The 18,261-nt window shown below is 41.5% G+C and overlaps 1 protein-coding gene across 1 annotated transcript in view; it reads right to left on the minus strand.

Annotated features, from left to right (window-relative positions):
• LOC126455447 (fatty acyl-CoA reductase 1-like) overlaps window positions 1-18,261 on the minus strand; it is a 232,787-nt gene that overhangs the window by 91,598 nt on the left and 122,928 nt on the right. Inside the window, exon 6 of the mRNA XM_050091198.1 lies at window positions 6,640-6,823. Within this exon, the coding sequence (XP_049947155.1) occupies window positions 6,640-6,823 (184 nt within the window). The remainder of the gene's footprint in view (window positions 1-6,639; window positions 6,824-18,261) is intronic.

Below are 18,261 nucleotides of genomic sequence, written 5' to 3' on the forward strand. Positions count from 1 at the left end.
CTACTCGTCGGTCCATCTCTGTCACCACAAAATGTCTTCTTTGTCTTGTTTTAGCTGCGGCTGCTCCTTTATATTTTCATTTTACACTCGCATCACCAACTGCCGACATAGTTAGCTTTAGATGGGTTCCCTTAAGTATTTGTTACTCCAGTGTGAAATTGACATTCGAAGTCACTTACATCTCCTGAGCGACGCATTCTACTGTTACTGCTCCTGTTCGGACGACACAATACCGTCAGTCTCCTCTTATACTTGGGGGTCTGTCTCTCATTATATTTTCCATCAGATAGTGCCACTTCTTTGGAGCGCTCATTTCGTGTCGAATAGGTAGAGGCCTCGAGGTTCTGTGGCGAGTTATTTATGACCTGCCGCCTGGAGGAGGGTTAGGATGGAGGGAGTGAGGCTGATGTTACAAATATCCGCGTGACAGAAAGTGAGCGAATTGCTACAGACAGACTCTGAATCCTCTACTACATTTATTTAAAATGTACACCACATGTGACTGACGTCAAGAACTGTACTATGCAGTCATCACATCTAAGCTGGCCGCTGTAGCCGAGCGGTTCTTCTCGCCCAGTCCGGCACCGCGCGAGTGCTGAGGTCGCAGGTTCGAATCCTGCCTCGGGCATGGATGTGTGTGATGTCCTTAGGTTAGTTAGGTTTAAGTAGTTCTAAGTTCTAGGGGACTGATGACCACAGCTGTTAAGTTCCATAGTGCTCAGAGCCATTTTAACCATCACATCTAAGACATGGTCATAATCATGTACCTCGGGAGTAGCGTCACAGAATGACGTGTGGCAACCGTACAGTCTGTGCAGCTGAAGAGAGGTGCTAGAAATAACGTCAGCCTGTGACGAAAGTACTTCCGCTCCAGGATGGCACCTCTGGTCAGGATAAGCGACCCTTTGAAGACTACGACAGCGAACTAGTACTGTACGAGCGTATTCCACCTATTTCTGCAAAACACAAATTCAGCTTAGTGTCCTTACGAACCAATGTTTCTGGACATATGTGACATCATCAGCATGTCATTATTTTATTTCATACCCTACGTAATATTTCGAACTTCAGGCACGACAGTTCCACTATTTTATATCACACTTCGCATGTGCTGCACACATTTATAATTCCATTTCACCTCACTCAGTGAAGTTACAAACAGGTGAACCTGTTTATCTTCTTTATCCACATCTCCATATCGCTTTTACCATCGACGCATTTACCTTTCTCTCATTAAATCCTTTACACCTGTAACGTTCCCTGGCAGCACGCACACTATTAATAAAATTAAATGACATTTAATTGTACTATGTACGCCGCTATGAAGCAATTCGTACGTACTGTAATTGTTTAACAAAAAGTATTATTTAATTTTGTATAAAGGACGTTAGTTATTATTGTAAAATTTTCTGTAATAATATTCTCGATGTATTTATGATTGTAATATTTCTATACGCATAATGTGATTACGAAATATGTTAATATCTGCGATGAAAAAAATGTAAAATATAGCCACAGAGGAGAATAATGTTGTAGGATTACAAAGAGATGTTAATGGTCAGCAATAATATAAATAGCACTGCATGGTGTGCGTTCTTTGTCGTCTTCCTCGAGAGCTGAGAGAGGGAGGAACCTGTTACGTAGCATTATATGACTGAGTAGACTTCTTTTGTCTGTATCTATCTTTAGCCGCCATTAGAGGAGAAATTATAAAGGTGTGTAATTTTAATCATTGTTGTGGCCTAAATACATTATAATTTATCAAAATTGTGTATTACTAATGTAAATTAGCTTGCCCATGTCATCTATAATATTTCTTTAAAGAATTTTCAGCTCTTTTAGCGATTATCGTTGGTGTTGCTGGGCTGTGCCGCGACCGAACGATTTGCAGCGGCGGCACATTTAAAAAATTGTTCCCCTATAAAATTAACCAAGCCCGTAAATCGGGAGCAGGTAAAATTAGCAGTGAATTACGAAATATTTTTCTTTTACAGCGATCCTGAGGCTGACTGAATTTATTACTGGTTTTACATTTGTGCATTCATAGGCGGATAATTAACGTTGATGTTGTTAATCTGTTGGTTCTTTCAATTTCTAAAGCAAATAACTTAAACGTATAGTGAAGTGTGTTTTGTCAATGATAATTAAACGTTCAGGTCGGCTTGGCAATATTTAACCATTTTATGCTAACAGAGACAGTCTTGTGTTCCATAGCTAACGCCGGGAAAGAATTCAGTCAATATTTAAAAACCCACTGCATCTAGAAAATATATGCCAAGGCCGAAATACGTAAAAAAAATTAATTTAAATAATTTTCAAAGTCATAAATGTTATTAATCAGTTAGTTTGAATTTATCAGCATGAGAGGGTTGCTAAAGTTTACGAAATTTTAAATGTGCTTAATTCTGTCTAAATGAATGTTTATTACCACACGTAAAAAAAGGGGTTCTACAACAAAGTTCGTACAGAAAGAGTAAATAACAAAAATATTTAAAGCCATTTCTTCCCCATTCTCATCCATTCATTTTTTACATAATAAATAATTTTTTTTCTCATTAAACACCCACGTATTAGGGTTGTTATTGACCTACTTGTAGATTTTGTCGAGTTAGGCCTATTTCCACAAGATGGTAAATCAGAAAGTAAGGTGGACAACAACATCCAAAAGATCATCTTTGTGCTATTCCTGCCTTTTGTGAACTATCTGTGTGCGTCATATTACTCCCTCGTCACTGTTAATCACGCATCACCGAGATAGAAATAATTAGAACAGGTTTTTAATTTCGGCATGTTTACCAATCGCAAGTTAACCTGCCAACAATGGCAATGAATGAACAGCATGGAGGCAATAAAAATTCTGGTCTTTTCACAACAATTTCATTCAGAAAAAGTTAGATTAAAGCAGCTGTAGACGCCAAAGGGTATTGGACACGGTATTAGACGGAATAATCTCTTCGTATCACAGAAACATGTCTCAAAAACGACCGCTAGAGTGTGAAGTCGCAAAAGGCGAATGATATCTACGGCATACGACGCCCCACGTGTTGTCTATCATGCAACCATAATGTTGTTGTTGTTGTGGTCTTCAGTCCTGAGACTGGTTTGATGCAGCTCTCCATGCTGCTCTATACTGTGCAAGCTTCCTCATCTCCCAGTATCTACTGCAGCCTACATTCCTCTGAAACTGCTTAGTGTATTCATCTCTTGGTCTCCCTCTACGATTTTTACCCTCCACTCTGCGTTCCAATACTAAATTGGTGATCCCTTGATGCCTCAGAACATGTCCTACCAACCGATCCCTCCTTCTAGTGAAGTTGTGCCACAAACTTCTCTTCTCCCCAATTCCATTCAGTACCTCCTCATTAGTAATCTGATCTACCCACCTAATCTTCAACATTTTTCTGTAACACCACATTTAGAAAGCTTCTATTCTCTTCTGGTCCAAACTATTTATTGTCCATGTTTCACTTCCATACATGGCTACACTCCATACAAATACTTTCACAAACGACTTCCTGACACTTAAATCTATACTCGATGCTAACAAATTTCTCTTCTTCAGAAACGCTTTCCTTGCCATTGCCAGTCTACATTTTATATCCGCTCTACTTTGACCATTATCAGTTATTTTGCTCCCCAAATAGCAAAACTCCTTTACTATTTTAAGTGTCTCATTTCCCAATCTAATTCCCTCAGCATCGCCCGACTTAATTCGACTACATTCCATTATCCTCGTTTTACTTTAGTTGATGTTATATCCTCCTTTCAAGACACTGTCCATTCTGTTCAACTGCTCTTCCAATTCCTTTGCTGTCTCTGACAGAATTACAATGTCATCGGCGAACCTCAACGTTTTGATATCTTCTCCCTGGACTGTAAAACCTACTCCAAATTTTCCTTTTGTTTCCTTTATTGCTTGCTCAATATATAGATTGAATAACATCGGGGAGAGGCTGCAACCCTGTCTCACTCCCTTCACAACCACTGCTTCCCTTTCATGTATCTCGACTCTTATAACTGCCATCTGGTTTCTGTACTAATTGTAAATAGGCAATCGATCCCTTTATCTTATCCGTGCCACCTTTAGAATTTGAAAGAGAGTATTCCAGTCAACATTGTCAAAAGCTTTCTCTAAGTCTACAAATGCTAGAAATTTAGGTTTGCCTTTCCTTAATCTTTCTTCTAAGATAAGTTGTAGGGTCAGTATTGCCTCACGTGTTCCAACATTTCTACGGAATCCAAACTGATCTTCTACCAGTTTTTCCATTCGTCTGTAAAGAATTCGCGTTAGTATTTTGCAGCCGTGACTTATTAAACTGATAGTTCAGTAATTTTCACATTTGTCAACGCCTGATTTCTTTGTGATTGGAATTATTATATTCTTCTTGAAGTGTGAGGGTATTTCGCCTGTCTCATACATTTTGTTCACCACAATATTGGCTGCTAATGGCAACAGGGGACGAGACTGGGGGGTACGCAGTGGTGATCGCATCATGAGGCTACCGATCATAGCTGAACTACTCAGTCGACGACTAAGTCAACAACAGAGCCACAGTGCTAGTGATCTTGATAGAAAGCAGAGCAATGACAACCGTAAAAAAGGCAAACATTGCATTATATCTACAGCATCAGTTACCGAAGCTGATACTTTGTCAGAAAGGAACCCAGAAATTTTGTAGAGTGAGGGAGACGTGACAGATGAAATGTTAGCTTTTCTGCAAGATGTGCCAGAGGAATGTGCAGTGTCGTATACGCTCGACTGTGAAGACAACGTACATGAGGACCACAATGATGGTAATGCACTTTTAGCAATTTAAAGTGATACTGAAAGAGTTGTCGACGCATGTAATTTATCATCCTTGCTGCACAGGGGGCCACAAATACCGTCTCCAGTGAAACGTAGTAAAAGACAATCATTGTCCAAGGAACGGGTACTAAATATAATTATGTACATGGAAGATCTGTCGTAGCATACAGTCAGTTCCACAAGAAAGTGTAGACCATAATTTTAAACGTAGCGTAGCGATAGGATTGACTATTAGGTAAATGTGCAATTAGTAATAACATGTATTTTCGTGTAATCATATATTTGTGATAGTGCCTTTTATTTCATACAGGTAACAGCGTACACTTTCTTGTGGGACTGACTGTAGTAAAAAAACAATTATGAATAAGTTCGTGGTAATGCATAAGAAAAACTGCTGATATACAAGGCAGGACTAGGCGCCCTTCCTACAAAAACTGGTGTTCGCAGGTTTCAAGGATACTCGATACCATTTACGGGATTTTTATGATGGTGACCTACTACGTTATGCACATCAATTTGCGCGCGACATAGATTACTGTGATTTCAATGGGTGGTTGCATAACTTCAAACAGTGTTACGGAATTGGAAGACTTATGACGATGAAATTTCAAAGCATCAAGTTGACATCTGTACATGAGATAAACAAACGTACATGAGATAAACAAACGTATTCCACTGTTCAGTAGGGAATATGTTTTTAACTGAGATTTGAAGAGGACATTCATATGAGAGGTACCCTGAAAACCAGAGCTACCAACAGAGTTGTATCAAGATAAGGCAACATCAATGTCTTTAACGCACTCGTATACAATTATGCCGACTGTTAATCTGGGTGGTAATGGCTCTAAAGCTATTGTTCTGCGAGGTGCTGTGCCTCCTGGAATTGTTTCTCGTGCGCCTGATCTTACAAAGGCAGTAGGGAATATTTAACTCACAGGAAGCAAGAGTGGGAAAATGGGCGTAAAAGTACAACTATGGTTTGAGCACTGCTTTTGGACAATAGCTGGTCAAAATAAGTTGCTTTTGTTTTGTTGCTGGTACGCACATAAAAATTGTACTCCTTTAGAGCAAATTATCCGTCCTGAACACTGCGTGATATTGCAATCCATACCATATGAAACCACTAGACAAATTCAGCTTCTGGATGTTCGTTTTTCCGTGAATATAAAACATATTATGGCACGATCTGCAGCTACACCTTAAACTATAGCGAGTTTCACGGTGGGCTCCACGACAGACTGTTTCACATTCGGTTACATGCCGTCACATTCCAACAGTTTTCATCATCCCGTTACACCAATATGATTCTGTAGGCATTCTTTAGGAGCGGATACGTAGCTGAACGTTCCGCGCGATTTGTATCTCCCAAGGAGTTCGCCTTCAGTCTTGATGGTGCGAACCCTTGTGATCACTGTGACGCGCCATTTTTCATTAGATGTTCGTGGTGCTAGACAATGTTTTGTTCTGAACATGTCTTGAGTGTTGACGATATTCATTTTATGAAGTCTACTACATATATACCATATAAGTTTGATGTCTGTACCTGCGGCACATTCTTTTCTACCGTCACTCCTGATGCACGTGGTGAGTCATTAAAAGTTTATATTTTCCCTATCAAAATTGTTAACACAGTATTTTCGAGTGAGACTTACTAAAGACTGAACTTGCGACCTTGCACTCAAGGAGTAGATGTCAATAGTAGTGCCCACGTGCTTCAAGGCAATCGACTCTGACTGATGGCCTCACCAGTTTGGTCCCTTAGGAGTCACACACGCAATCGATTCCCTTCAGCAGCTCATGGCCATTGCGGCCTCAACATATGAAGAACTCACCAGGTGTCCCAGGCGCAGGCGACGGTTGCGTTGGCGACCACGTCAGCGGGCACGGCGTCCGCCATCGCGCTCGTGTCCGCGAGGATGGTGTGCAGAACCCCCAGTGCTGCGCCGGCAGCAATCGCGCTGGGTCCGTACATGTTCCCCACCCACAGCGCCACCGGCTCCTGGTACGTAGCCACCACTGTAGGCACACAGCAGTTTCAGCCTCGCTCACAAATGCGTATCACTAAGCGGCGAGTGCTCTGTAGCTGATCGAACTGGAAATAGTGTGGTCGCCGAGGGAAGGATGGGGTAACGGAGGGGGCGAAATGATATGGAACTGGGATTCGATACATTATTCACACTAGTTTTCAGGTTACCAGGATTTTCTATTTTAGTTTCACAAATGTACTGGCTGCATATAATACGAGGATGAGTCAAATGAAAACCCTAAATTTGTAATAACAAATCGAAATTTCGCGCCGTTAACCCGTAAGTTGGTAAGCGTGATACAAACAGCGTGCAGAAAGTCCTGTAGGTGGCAGCATAGTGCAGATGCGCACATACCGTCGAAGTGTCAGTATAAAGATGGCCGCCCCACTTGCGACTTGCCCCAGGCAAGAAAGCGTTCTTTTATTCGGTTTTTGCGTGGTGAAGGTGTGAAACGTATTGAAATTCATCGACGAATGAAGGTTCAGTACGGCGATGCATGTTTGTCACAGCAGCAAGTCTACGAATGGAGTACAAAGTTCGCAAATGGTGTGACTTCAGTGGAAGATGCTCCTCGTCCAGGTAAGGCAAAACGAGTTGTGACTCCACGGAACATTGCAGCAGTTGAAGCTATTGTGATGGAAAAGCGCCAAGTGACACTGAACGGCATTGACAGATTAGTCATGGGTCAGCACACCACATTGTGCATGATGTGCCCCACTTTCACAAAGTGTGTGCGAGATGGGTGCCACGTCAGCTGAAATGAGAGAATGAAGTGTTGATGCTTGTGAAGAACTTCTTCGGCGCTTTGAACGAGAAGGTGATGGCTTCCTTGCAAGAATCGTTACTGGGGACGAAACCTGGGTTCACTTCCACCAACCGGAAACGAGGAGAGCGAGCAAGGAATGGCGCCATTCCTCATCACCAAAACCAAAGATGTTTCGAACAGAACCATCAACAGGAAAGGTTATGCTGACTCTTTTTTGGGGCGAAAAAGGCAACAATCACAGACCTGCATTTTGAGTGTCTTCCTTATCCACCACACTCACCAATCCCTGCCCCAAGTGATTTACATATGTTTGGACCACTCAAAGATGCAATGGCAGGAACGAAGTCCCGTTCTGATGAAGAGGTACTGAAAGGTCTCTGTTGGATTCCTTTCATGTTAATTTCTTAAATCTGTTGTCATTTACGGCATAAATTCCTCTTCTAAATTTACTGTGGTGTTTCTAACTATCTGGGAGGAGACTGAGCAGTGAAACGTGTTACTTTTACACATAAACAAGAACGATCTGTCACACTACTAAACAGTACATATGTAATTCATGTCACACAGTCTCATACGGAACCTACATCCGCTTTCTTTTATATACTGTATATGATAAGATACTGTCATTCCCCTTCCCTTCTGTGTGAGAGGATGAATGAGCAAATGTATTTCTAGTTGCATGCTTGATGGTAGCAGACAAGCCTGTCTGCAAGAGGACAGTAGGACCAACGTCAGAACAGGTAGCTACGCTTTCTAAAAGCAGAGAGGTTTCTATTCTTAGTATAATCTGTCCGTCCCTTGTCATGTTGGTATAGGAAGCTGCCTCTCTGGTCACTTCCGTTTGTATCTGTTAAGCACGCTCGGTAGTGGCCCAGGTCAGTCTGTCTGCGGCGAGCGTCTGAAGTTGTAAGATCTCCGGCAAACAATGGATTTCTTAAGTTCAGCCTAACTGAAAATTTAATCGCCTTTATTTCAGGTTTAGCTCTACAATATCTTATGTTATCTTAAATTGCAACGCAGTGTATTTCGAGTGTGAAGTTCGGAATATCTTCCAGTAGTTGCTTTGTCACTACTTTGTGAGTAAAGTGGAACCACGTGTTGATCAGTAACTCTAACTAAGATCATCAATCTTAAATGCAAATGTGCGTGAGATTATAACGTCTAGTCTTGACAATATTTTTCAATATACCTACTTTTCTTTATGTTCAACCCACGTGGGGTGTACTTTGTGAGACCAGTACCACGTGCTTATACAATTGTTTGACCTATCAGGTTAATAGTAAGACGTTAGTAACCAGTTCGAGGTTTTCCTTTTGTAAACTGCTTTTCGATCTAATTTATTTTAATCATCAAAATTACTGTCGAGTTACACTCTGTGTAAACCAAGTTGACCACGTGAAGCATGTGGTGTAATCATCAAAGTAGCCTTCAGCTATTCTTTTCGGGACGGTTTCACAGAGAGTTAGTATGAATTTAGTATACCAGTGTGTGGTAATTACATGACGGACAGGATTGCGCTATGAACATAACTTCTTTGGGTGAAAATTGAATCGGTTGGTAGTGGTTAATTTCCTCTTGCATATGTTTCAACGTTCTTCGTGTGTTATTTTATGAATGCAGTGTTGTATGCAGGCTCCCAATCTTGGCTCCATATTTGATGTGCTCTGTAAGATTACAGACTCACATTTTACAGTCCTAAATAAGGCACCAGTTTAGTTATGAATCAAGCTTAATATGCTGAAATTTCAATGATCAATGTTAAAATAAAATTCCAAATATAAACTGATTTATTTCTTTTTATTTAAATTCTCTTTATATATATATATCACCAGTTATCGTATGACGATTAAAAGATTATAATTAATGTTAGTCTGGTTGGGAATTTGGTAAGCTAGACTGGATACCTGGTGAAACAGTTGCTCAGTAATGCAAGGTTAACTTCCCCAGGCAGCTCACAGCTTTTAACCAACTTTTATGGCCTTGAATGTTGGCACCGCTTACACCTCAAAATAATGCAACAACATTACACATGGCGACCCTGTTCTGTGATTCCGCTGGTCTCTGGAATCTCTGAAATGTTAGATTGCGAGCGTTGCATAATCTCAATTTTTTCCCCCCTGCAGCACTCAAACAACTTCTGCGTTGTTTCTGAGCAGACTTTCAAATCAGTCACGGGGTTGTTGAACGGCATTGTTTGCCTTGTTCTTTTGTTTTCTATATTTGTGTGTTTTATATGTGTGTGTTTTTTTTTCTCGCTTGTAAATTGCACTGCTTCGATCAAAGATAAAAATTTGTTTCGCGTGTGAAGAAGTGCGTACTAGGTTGGGTACCTTTCGTGTAACTGTCGCAATTTTTGAGGGATACATTTATTGTGATTAGTGTGTTGTGTACCGGGTATAAATTGAACTAATGCAGACACGTAACCAAGCTAAAAGTAGGCGGTCCAACAACTTAAGCAACATGGACCAAGGGGATAATTTGATTTCGAATATTGATGCGTCGGATGGTTTCGAAAATGCAATGGGGAATACTTCAGACGAAATGTAATACAGGACGAATGGGCTCACAGCAGAGCCAGAAATTAATTTGCCTCCTACTAACCTAATTGATTTGGCAGAACTCATGAAAGCCTTGTTGCAACAAAATAAAGAAAATGTAGAGAAATCAGAAAAATCGTTCTGAGGACAAAAAGAATCATCTGAAAAATCGAACTGAGAGCTAGGCGAACAAATGACGCAGAAATCTGAAAAATCTATTCGAGTGCTAGGTGAACAAATGACGCAGAAATCTGAAAAATCGATCCGCGAGCTAGGTGAACAAATAGGCGAAAAACTAATCCAGCAGACAAATAAAGTCGACAAGTCGATGCAGAGAGTGTCCGATGATATCTCACAATGAATAAACAATCTGGAAAATGAATTAAATAGCGATGTTTTGAAAGAATTTTGCCGTACATTTGAACAAATCGATGACTGTCTGCAAGCCTTAGAACAGGGCAAGCGGAGTAGCGATGCAGAATCCAAAGAGAGCGAGGAACAGCTACTTAGGAATTTCCAAGCGCTGAGAGAAGAATGCCAAAGGGAACACCAGCAGATACTCTCGAGGGTCCAGGAGGCAGAAACACATTGTCCCGCGTCCGTTAGCAACACAGTAGCAGACAACAGTCAAACGATTCACGCACTCGAACAGCAAGTAGATCAATTGAAGCAGATTGGGGCGGAGGACAACAGACAAATACAGGATAAGATTGCGGCATTAGCGGACATTGTAGACACGATGAAGGTGATGGAGAGCGATAACAATACTACCCCCCCAGCAGTCATAGAGACTGAAGAAGTGCGTTCGCTTCTTAGATTTCAGAAGGGACACTTCGAAGTGAACAGGCTGCACAAAGCCGTAACAGGCGAATTACAAGAAAGCGTGGGGCATCTGGAAAGCAACATTGGGTGTGATTCCGAACTCGCCAATAGCACTAAAAGAAGCCATACACACAGTGCAGAGAGGGACTCCGGCCACGAGGGAGATTTTGACGACAGGGAAGAACGTATTTTGAGGGGCAGACATGAGAAAAATAGAAACATTGAAGGGCCTCGCCGGGAGGAAATGCGGGGATTTGATTTCAAACAATTCCTTACAGTGAGAAAGTTTGAGATATTTCGAAATTCGCAAAAAGGAATACTTCCACGAGCATGGCTCGAGCAATTTGAATTCTGCCTTCCCCCCGACGGGGCAGATTCACATAAGATAGAATATATGTGTGGCTATTTGGAAGGCGAACCGGCGATTCGCACGAGGTCGGCAGCGCGTCACTGCAACTCAACTCGGGATTTTCGACAAGCCTTTCTGTCCGCCTATTGGTCGGAAGCGGCACAAGATAGGGTCAAGCTTGGCGTAATTATGCTGCCAAATTTGAACCAGTCTGGTTTCGGCAGCTCAGCACACCTATTCGACCACATGCTGCAGGCAGATCAATTTTTATACGACACATACGGGCCTGCGGAACTAATTAGGATATGCATCACCAAATTGCCGATGCACTTGCGCCACGTCATTCTTGCGGGACGATGCAAAGAGGACGTGGAAACATTTAAGACTCTTCTCCAAGAGTTGGAATACAATACAGGAGAATTCCCGCCTAATCAGGCACGAAGTTATTACGGGGCACAGCAGCGCGATCGCAGTCGTGGCCGTAGTACTAATTAACGGCGTGACTGGTCGTCGCGACGCGAATGGAACAATAATCGGGACCGGCCGTATAGAAACTGGGGTACCAGTCGCGAACACAGGTGGAACAACGGAAATGGTCGAGGACGTGGACAGTATCGTGAACGCAACAGTTACGGCAACCAGAAACGATACTACAGTGAACACGGTGGGGATAGGACTGTAGGCGGAGCACCTCATGATGTTGAAACTCGGCCGGCTAACCCTAGACATAATCCAGCAAATGGAAATGAACAAAACCGGCAATGACAAACGATCAGCGTAGAAGGCGTCCAATCGGAACAAATGAGCGACATGGGAAATGAGTGCATACGGTATATAGAGAGGGAAGATATTAGAGAGGATTTGTTACAAGAAACTACGAGTGCTAAAATTTCGGGAATAATTCCAGTCGTGACAGATGCAGTAAACGAAATATGTTTTAAGTGTGTCATTGACACTGGAAGCCCTTTCTCCATAGTGAGCGAGGCAGCATTTCAAAAATGCGAAGGGACTGGGACTAGGCCCGTTTTTCAAGTGCGAGGAATAAAGGTGAAGGGCGCAATCTACGGTAAGAGCGTAGAAATCCGAAGGCAGACTCGGCTTAATTTTACCTTCCAGGGAAGAGAGTTTGAGTACAACTTCTTTTGCTCCCAATGCTGAATGTGGCAATGATTTTGGGAAATGACTTCATGAATGCCCACCATGCAGTAATTGACATGGGTGGAGGAGTAATGACATTTCAAGCTGGGGATCAGGCAATTAATTTAGTATTTGATGAATGCATATTACGTGTCGAGCCAGAAATCAGTTGCCTAAAATTTCAAGCTCAAACCGAGTCGCAACCCAGACTAGAGCTACTCTAGTGAACTATGTAAGTGAGTCGTGCTCTACGTCTGGTGAGCAGGGGAAAGGTTGTTTTTGTTGATGCTCTGAGAAAGAGCATCGCGGGTGTCAGAACCACGGGCAGGGAAAAGGTGAAATTGTATTGCCTACTTAGGAATCATGAACGGGTATTTTCTGAGGCTCCGGGGTCGATTAAGGGTTTTACTTACCAATTCAGAGTACGTGACCATCAGAATTTTTCTGTTAGATCATATCCTATTCCCGTGGCGCATAAAGCCCAAGTGGAGAAGGAAATAAACAAGATGTTAGAACAAGGAATAATTGAGCGGGCAGTAAGCCCGTACAACTCACCCTTGCTTGTCGTGCCAAAACGCGACAACTCGGTTCGTTTGGTACTAGACTCGAGACAGATAAACACAATTATTATGTCGGAAACGGACAGGCTTGAGAGCCTTGAGGAACTCTTACAACGTTTCCACGGGGTAAAGGTACTATCATCTGTCGACCTCCGTTCGAGTTTTTGGCAAATCGTGGTACACCCATCTTGCATATTATATACAGCGTTCCTGTGTTATGGAAATTGTTTCCAATTCCGGCGTCTCCCGTTCAGACTAAACGTCTCATCAGCTGCTTTTATAAGGGGATTAAATAGCATTTTGCCTGATGATTTGAAACAGCGAGTGACAATTTACGTGGATGACATATTAATTGCGGAAAAGTCGTGGGAGGATCATAATGACGTTCAGAACAGACTACTGGATGTTTTTGAGAAGGCAGGTGTAACAGTCAACTTAGATAAGTCACAGTTCGGACGAGAGAAGATAAAATTCTTAGGCCATATTGTCTCAGCAAATGGAATACAACCTGATCCGGTGAAAATTGCGGTGATAGCGGAGTGTGCAATGCCGACAAATAAAAAACAGTTGCGAGCATTCTTAGGCTTGTGTAATTTTTATAAGCGATTTATAAATTTTAGTGTACTTGGTACACCCCGTCTATGTTGACTAACAGGGAAGAACGCTTTGTGGGTCTGGGATCAAGAGGCACAGGATGAATTTTATAAATTGAAAAAGGCATTGGTAGAGGCTCTCATCCTCGTGCATCCCGACCTGACACAATAATTCTGTTTAATAACAGACAGTTCCTTGTCAGGATTAGGTGCGGTACTGTTTCAAACGGAAGGAAATGATGATATTATAACTTGGAAAACAATCTCGTTTGTGAGCAGGGTGCTCTCTCGATGTGAAAAAAATGATTCCGTGACAGAACTCGAAGCACTCGCGATGGTTTGGGCATTCTCAAAATTTAGGTATTTCTTATTTGGAAGGATCACCAGGGTTTACACTGATCATCGTGCACTCCAATTTCTTATGAGCAAAAAAATCACGCATGGGAGACTGGGACGCTGGGCACTATACCTACAAGAATATAATTTCACTGTAGAATACATTCCGGGACAGAAAAATGTAATTGCTGACGCTTTATCGCGCATTCCTATAGGTTTGGTTCACACAGAAGAAGGGGAACTCGGTGAAAATAATTTTAGCATCCTATACTTACAGAATGTAGCGTTCGAGAACTTTGTTTCCACCTCTTTAGGGAGTATAGCGGACGAACAGGATAAGGACGCAGTATTGAAAGATATAAAGAAGAAGTGGGAGGACAAGGAGAATGTAGGAATACGCCAGTACTACTTAGTGCGCAATAGAATACTATTCAAGAAACGAGCCCCGGACGACTCCAGATGGGTTTTCGTGATTCTGGAGGAACTCGTAAACAAAATTATGTGGTACATACGTTTGAGTTATGGTCACTTCGGAGCACAGAAATGTTGTGAAAAACTGAAGGAGACATGCTATTTTAATAACATGCTACGGCGTATGCGTTGTGTACTTTGAGTGTGCGGACCTTGTTAGCGAGCAAATGCGGCCACAGTGACGTATGCTGCATCATTGCACCCGATAATACCAAGCAAACTTTGTGACCTCGCGGCCGTGGATCTATTTGGGCCACTAATACGATCTAAAGCAGGTTTTGCATATGTTTTCGTAGCGGTGGAGCTAACCTCCAAGTTTGTGTGTCTGACTCCGTTGAGGCGAGCAACAGGAAGGGCAGTGGCAACTGCATTTGCAAAGCAGTTTCTGCATGAAGTTGGGCGTGTGAAAAGTGTTATCTCTGATAATGGACCACAATTTAGATCGCAATACTGACAGCGGATGCTTCGAAGGATAAGAATTAAACCTATATATATATCTCTGTTTCACCCCAGCTCGTACCCCAGTGATCGTATTATGGGCGAATTAGGAAAATTATGTACGTTATACTGCAGTCGTGATCACCGATCGTGGGACATACACCTAAAAGGATTTCAAAACATAATTAATGAGTTGCCTAATACGTCAACACAGCTTCCGCCAACCACTGTGCTAAAAAACAAGGAGCCCCGAGCAGAATCAAAGAGGTGGTGCCTTGGCCACTAGAGCCGAGACTACGCCGGAACGCAATTGTTGACTTAGCTTTACGCAACATCAAGCGTGCAGCAGAAGCCAGAGTCAAGGCGTATAAGAAAAACGTGAGAAAAACAATGTTTCATGTAGTACAAAAAGTTCTTATCAGATCACACAAGCTGTCTAACAAACGGTCAGGTGCCTGCAAGAAATTTTTTAATCTTTTTAACGGCCCATACCGGATAAGGAAGATTCCCCATGAAAACGCCATAGAAGATGAAACTCTTCGATCGAAGAAATCAAAAGGGCTACACCATGTGTTAAACGTAAAACCATACATTGAGTAGAAAGGACAGTGAGGAGTAGAGAAAACGGTGAAGAGAAACAATTGATTATTTTACATTTGTGATAAATGCATTTTGAATAATATGTTGGTAAAAATAATTATAAAAATGTTTCTATGCGATTGATTGAAGTGATGTTTTTAGTTTTTTTTTTCTTGTGCAATTAGGATTTAGGTTGGTCCAAATGTGAAGATAAAACGTTTCTTTGTGAACGAGTGAAATGCTGTTTATGGCTTTTTGTGTAAATTGAAAAGAGTCGCTCCTGAGAGAAGCTAGATCTGTGTTGAATTAATGCAAAACTCAGGGGAATATCCGATCTGTGGGTATTTTGGGTCTGGCAAACCCAGGTCCCCAGCTGTTAGTAGCCTTGTTTCCGATGTTCTGCTTTCAGTGCTACTATCTATCTATTACTATTCTATATCTGTCAGTATAAATGAGGATCTCTTACTATAGTATGCGTGCTGTATGAATATTTTAAGATAGGAGAACTCTGAGAAGGAAATGAGTAGGTTTGGAATCTTGAAAACAGGGTGCGATAATACGATTGTTTAACCAATGGCTTCCCAATAAACGCTAATATGTTAATATTGATGATATATGTCTTTTTTGTTCTTTACAGCTGAGTACGTAAAGTGCTATCTGTGGATTTCGTAAGCGGATTGATTCCCTTCAAGGTGAAAGAGGAATTGTGGTTTGTGTAATTTACGTGGCCCTGAATTATTATTGTGGTAGTCAAATGACGAGCAGTTTTCCAGCCAATGGAGAATGGAACAGAAATATGGATCCTTTTTGTAGTCTTGATTGATGTTGAGCCAGAGCCTGAAAAGTTATTCTGCGTTAATACTTGTCCTAGAGAAGTGACGTTTATGTGTTTTGCTGATGCTGTGAGCATTACAGCTTACTGTTTTTGCTGTTGCGAGATGCACTGCAGCCTATATGAGTTGAACTAAAGAGATTTCTCTGTTGAAGGTAGAGGAAGAGTAAATAATTTTGATTATGGGATCTAAGGAAAGCTTGGTTTAATGTAATAAGGATGAAGCAAAACATTTGTCATTTAAACTAAAGGAGGATTCGGATCTGTTGTGTCTGTTGTAAGTTCAATATGTTAAGATGAAACTGTTTTACAGAATAGAGGAGACCACAATTTTGCCATTCATGAGGAATGAATCCGGAATAACCACAACAGGAGAAATAACTGATTTGGAAGCGAAAGGTAACTTAAAGAAGGAACGAAATTGCAGCAAAATGGGTAAGAAAATGTAATACAACCTGTAGGATGAAAATATTTTTACCCTTCTAAGAGTCATCTGTGTGATTCATTCTTGTGCTAACGTAATTTTAGATGAAATTGTCTTACTGTTTTATGTATAAACATACGAGTATGATAAATGTATAATTGTGAGTCTCTTATCAGGTGTGTCAACTCGTATAAATGTTTTGGCGTGCGAATAACCATTGTTCTTTTTACTATGCATGTTTAAGGAAAGTTTCTCCATATTTATCATGTGACAAGACATATGCCGCGAGCGTCAAGAAGAGAACAAATTAGAACTATGTTGTAGTGGTATAAACACTGTGTTGAAGTAGGATTGAAGTAGCTTGTAGGATTAACTAGTAGTGGATTGAAGTAGAATTTTGAGTAATACATGTTTATGGGTTGTTAGTTTGTAGTATAGACAAAAGGCGTGCATGTGTGTGTGTGTTTGTGTGTGTAAATAACATGTGAACCCTATGCTTCCCTGACCTGTACTTGTACAAGGCGTAATCCTATTTATTTTAGTGAATTAATAAGTAGCATTTGATTTCTTAAAACGCAAGAGAACCACATTAGTGATGTGGATTTAGATATTATATTGTCAGCTCATTTAATTTTTATTTTTATATTGTAGAGTCATTTCACTTTTACTTTTTATATTGTCAAGTCATTTAACTTTTATTTTTATATTGTTGATTCATGTAACTTTTTTTATTTGCAAAAAAAAAATTAAGTCTCACTTTTGTTCTTAAAAATTGTGAAAGACAATACTAAGTGGTACTATGTATGACATTTTGTAATCACAAAACTATGATGAACAATTTCTGTGAATGCAGTTGAGAACGAGAAAGCAAACCGGCTTAACTCTTACGAGACAGCGGGAGCAGCGAGGAGGAGGACTAGTTGTAAACAGGCAGGTTTCCCAGCGGGACACACTGTCAACCGGGCCATTTCGGGAGCGCGGTCGGCAAGAAAAGAAGGGTACGCAGCAAACACTTTCCCTTGCACCCGGAGCTAATGGCCGGCCGCACCAGTGCGACCCTTCGTGGAGGTGATGACCTGAGATGGCCGAGCGGTCCACCGCGCGGAAATCCATCTGCTAGCAACTCACCACACGCACGTGACCGTGACGAGACGGCAGCGGTGAAACGACAGAAGACAGGGGATAAAGGGGCGTGGAGCCTTTTGACAGGTACTGTCAACGACGCCTATCAACATTTCCTGGCGGAAGTCCATTTGTCAAGCGACAGTAAATCGTGGTTCGATGTTCTCTGGTCGCTAAGGGTGGCACAAAGAAGAGCCATTAAGTGTCATCCTTGACCAGGAATATCAAACCGGCGAGCCAATTGAGGATAACTCAAGAATTTGACAACACAAGGGGCGTGGAGCCTTTTGGCATGTACTGTCCAGAGAAACTGGCAGTCTTCAACGACGCCTTTCAAGATACTGTACTGTGTGACTTGAACCGAAGATATTGCGGAAACTGTAACTGCTATTGACGTGCGGTTTTCACAGAATGGATTGATAGTCAGGAGCTCGTATTGTTGGCCAATAGACGGATAGTAT

Source organism: Schistocerca serialis, chromosome 2 (assembly GCF_023864345.2).
Source record: "Schistocerca serialis cubense isolate TAMUIC-IGC-003099 chromosome 2, iqSchSeri2.2, whole genome shotgun sequence".
Lineage (NCBI taxonomy): Eukaryota > Metazoa > Arthropoda > Insecta > Orthoptera > Acrididae > Schistocerca > Schistocerca serialis.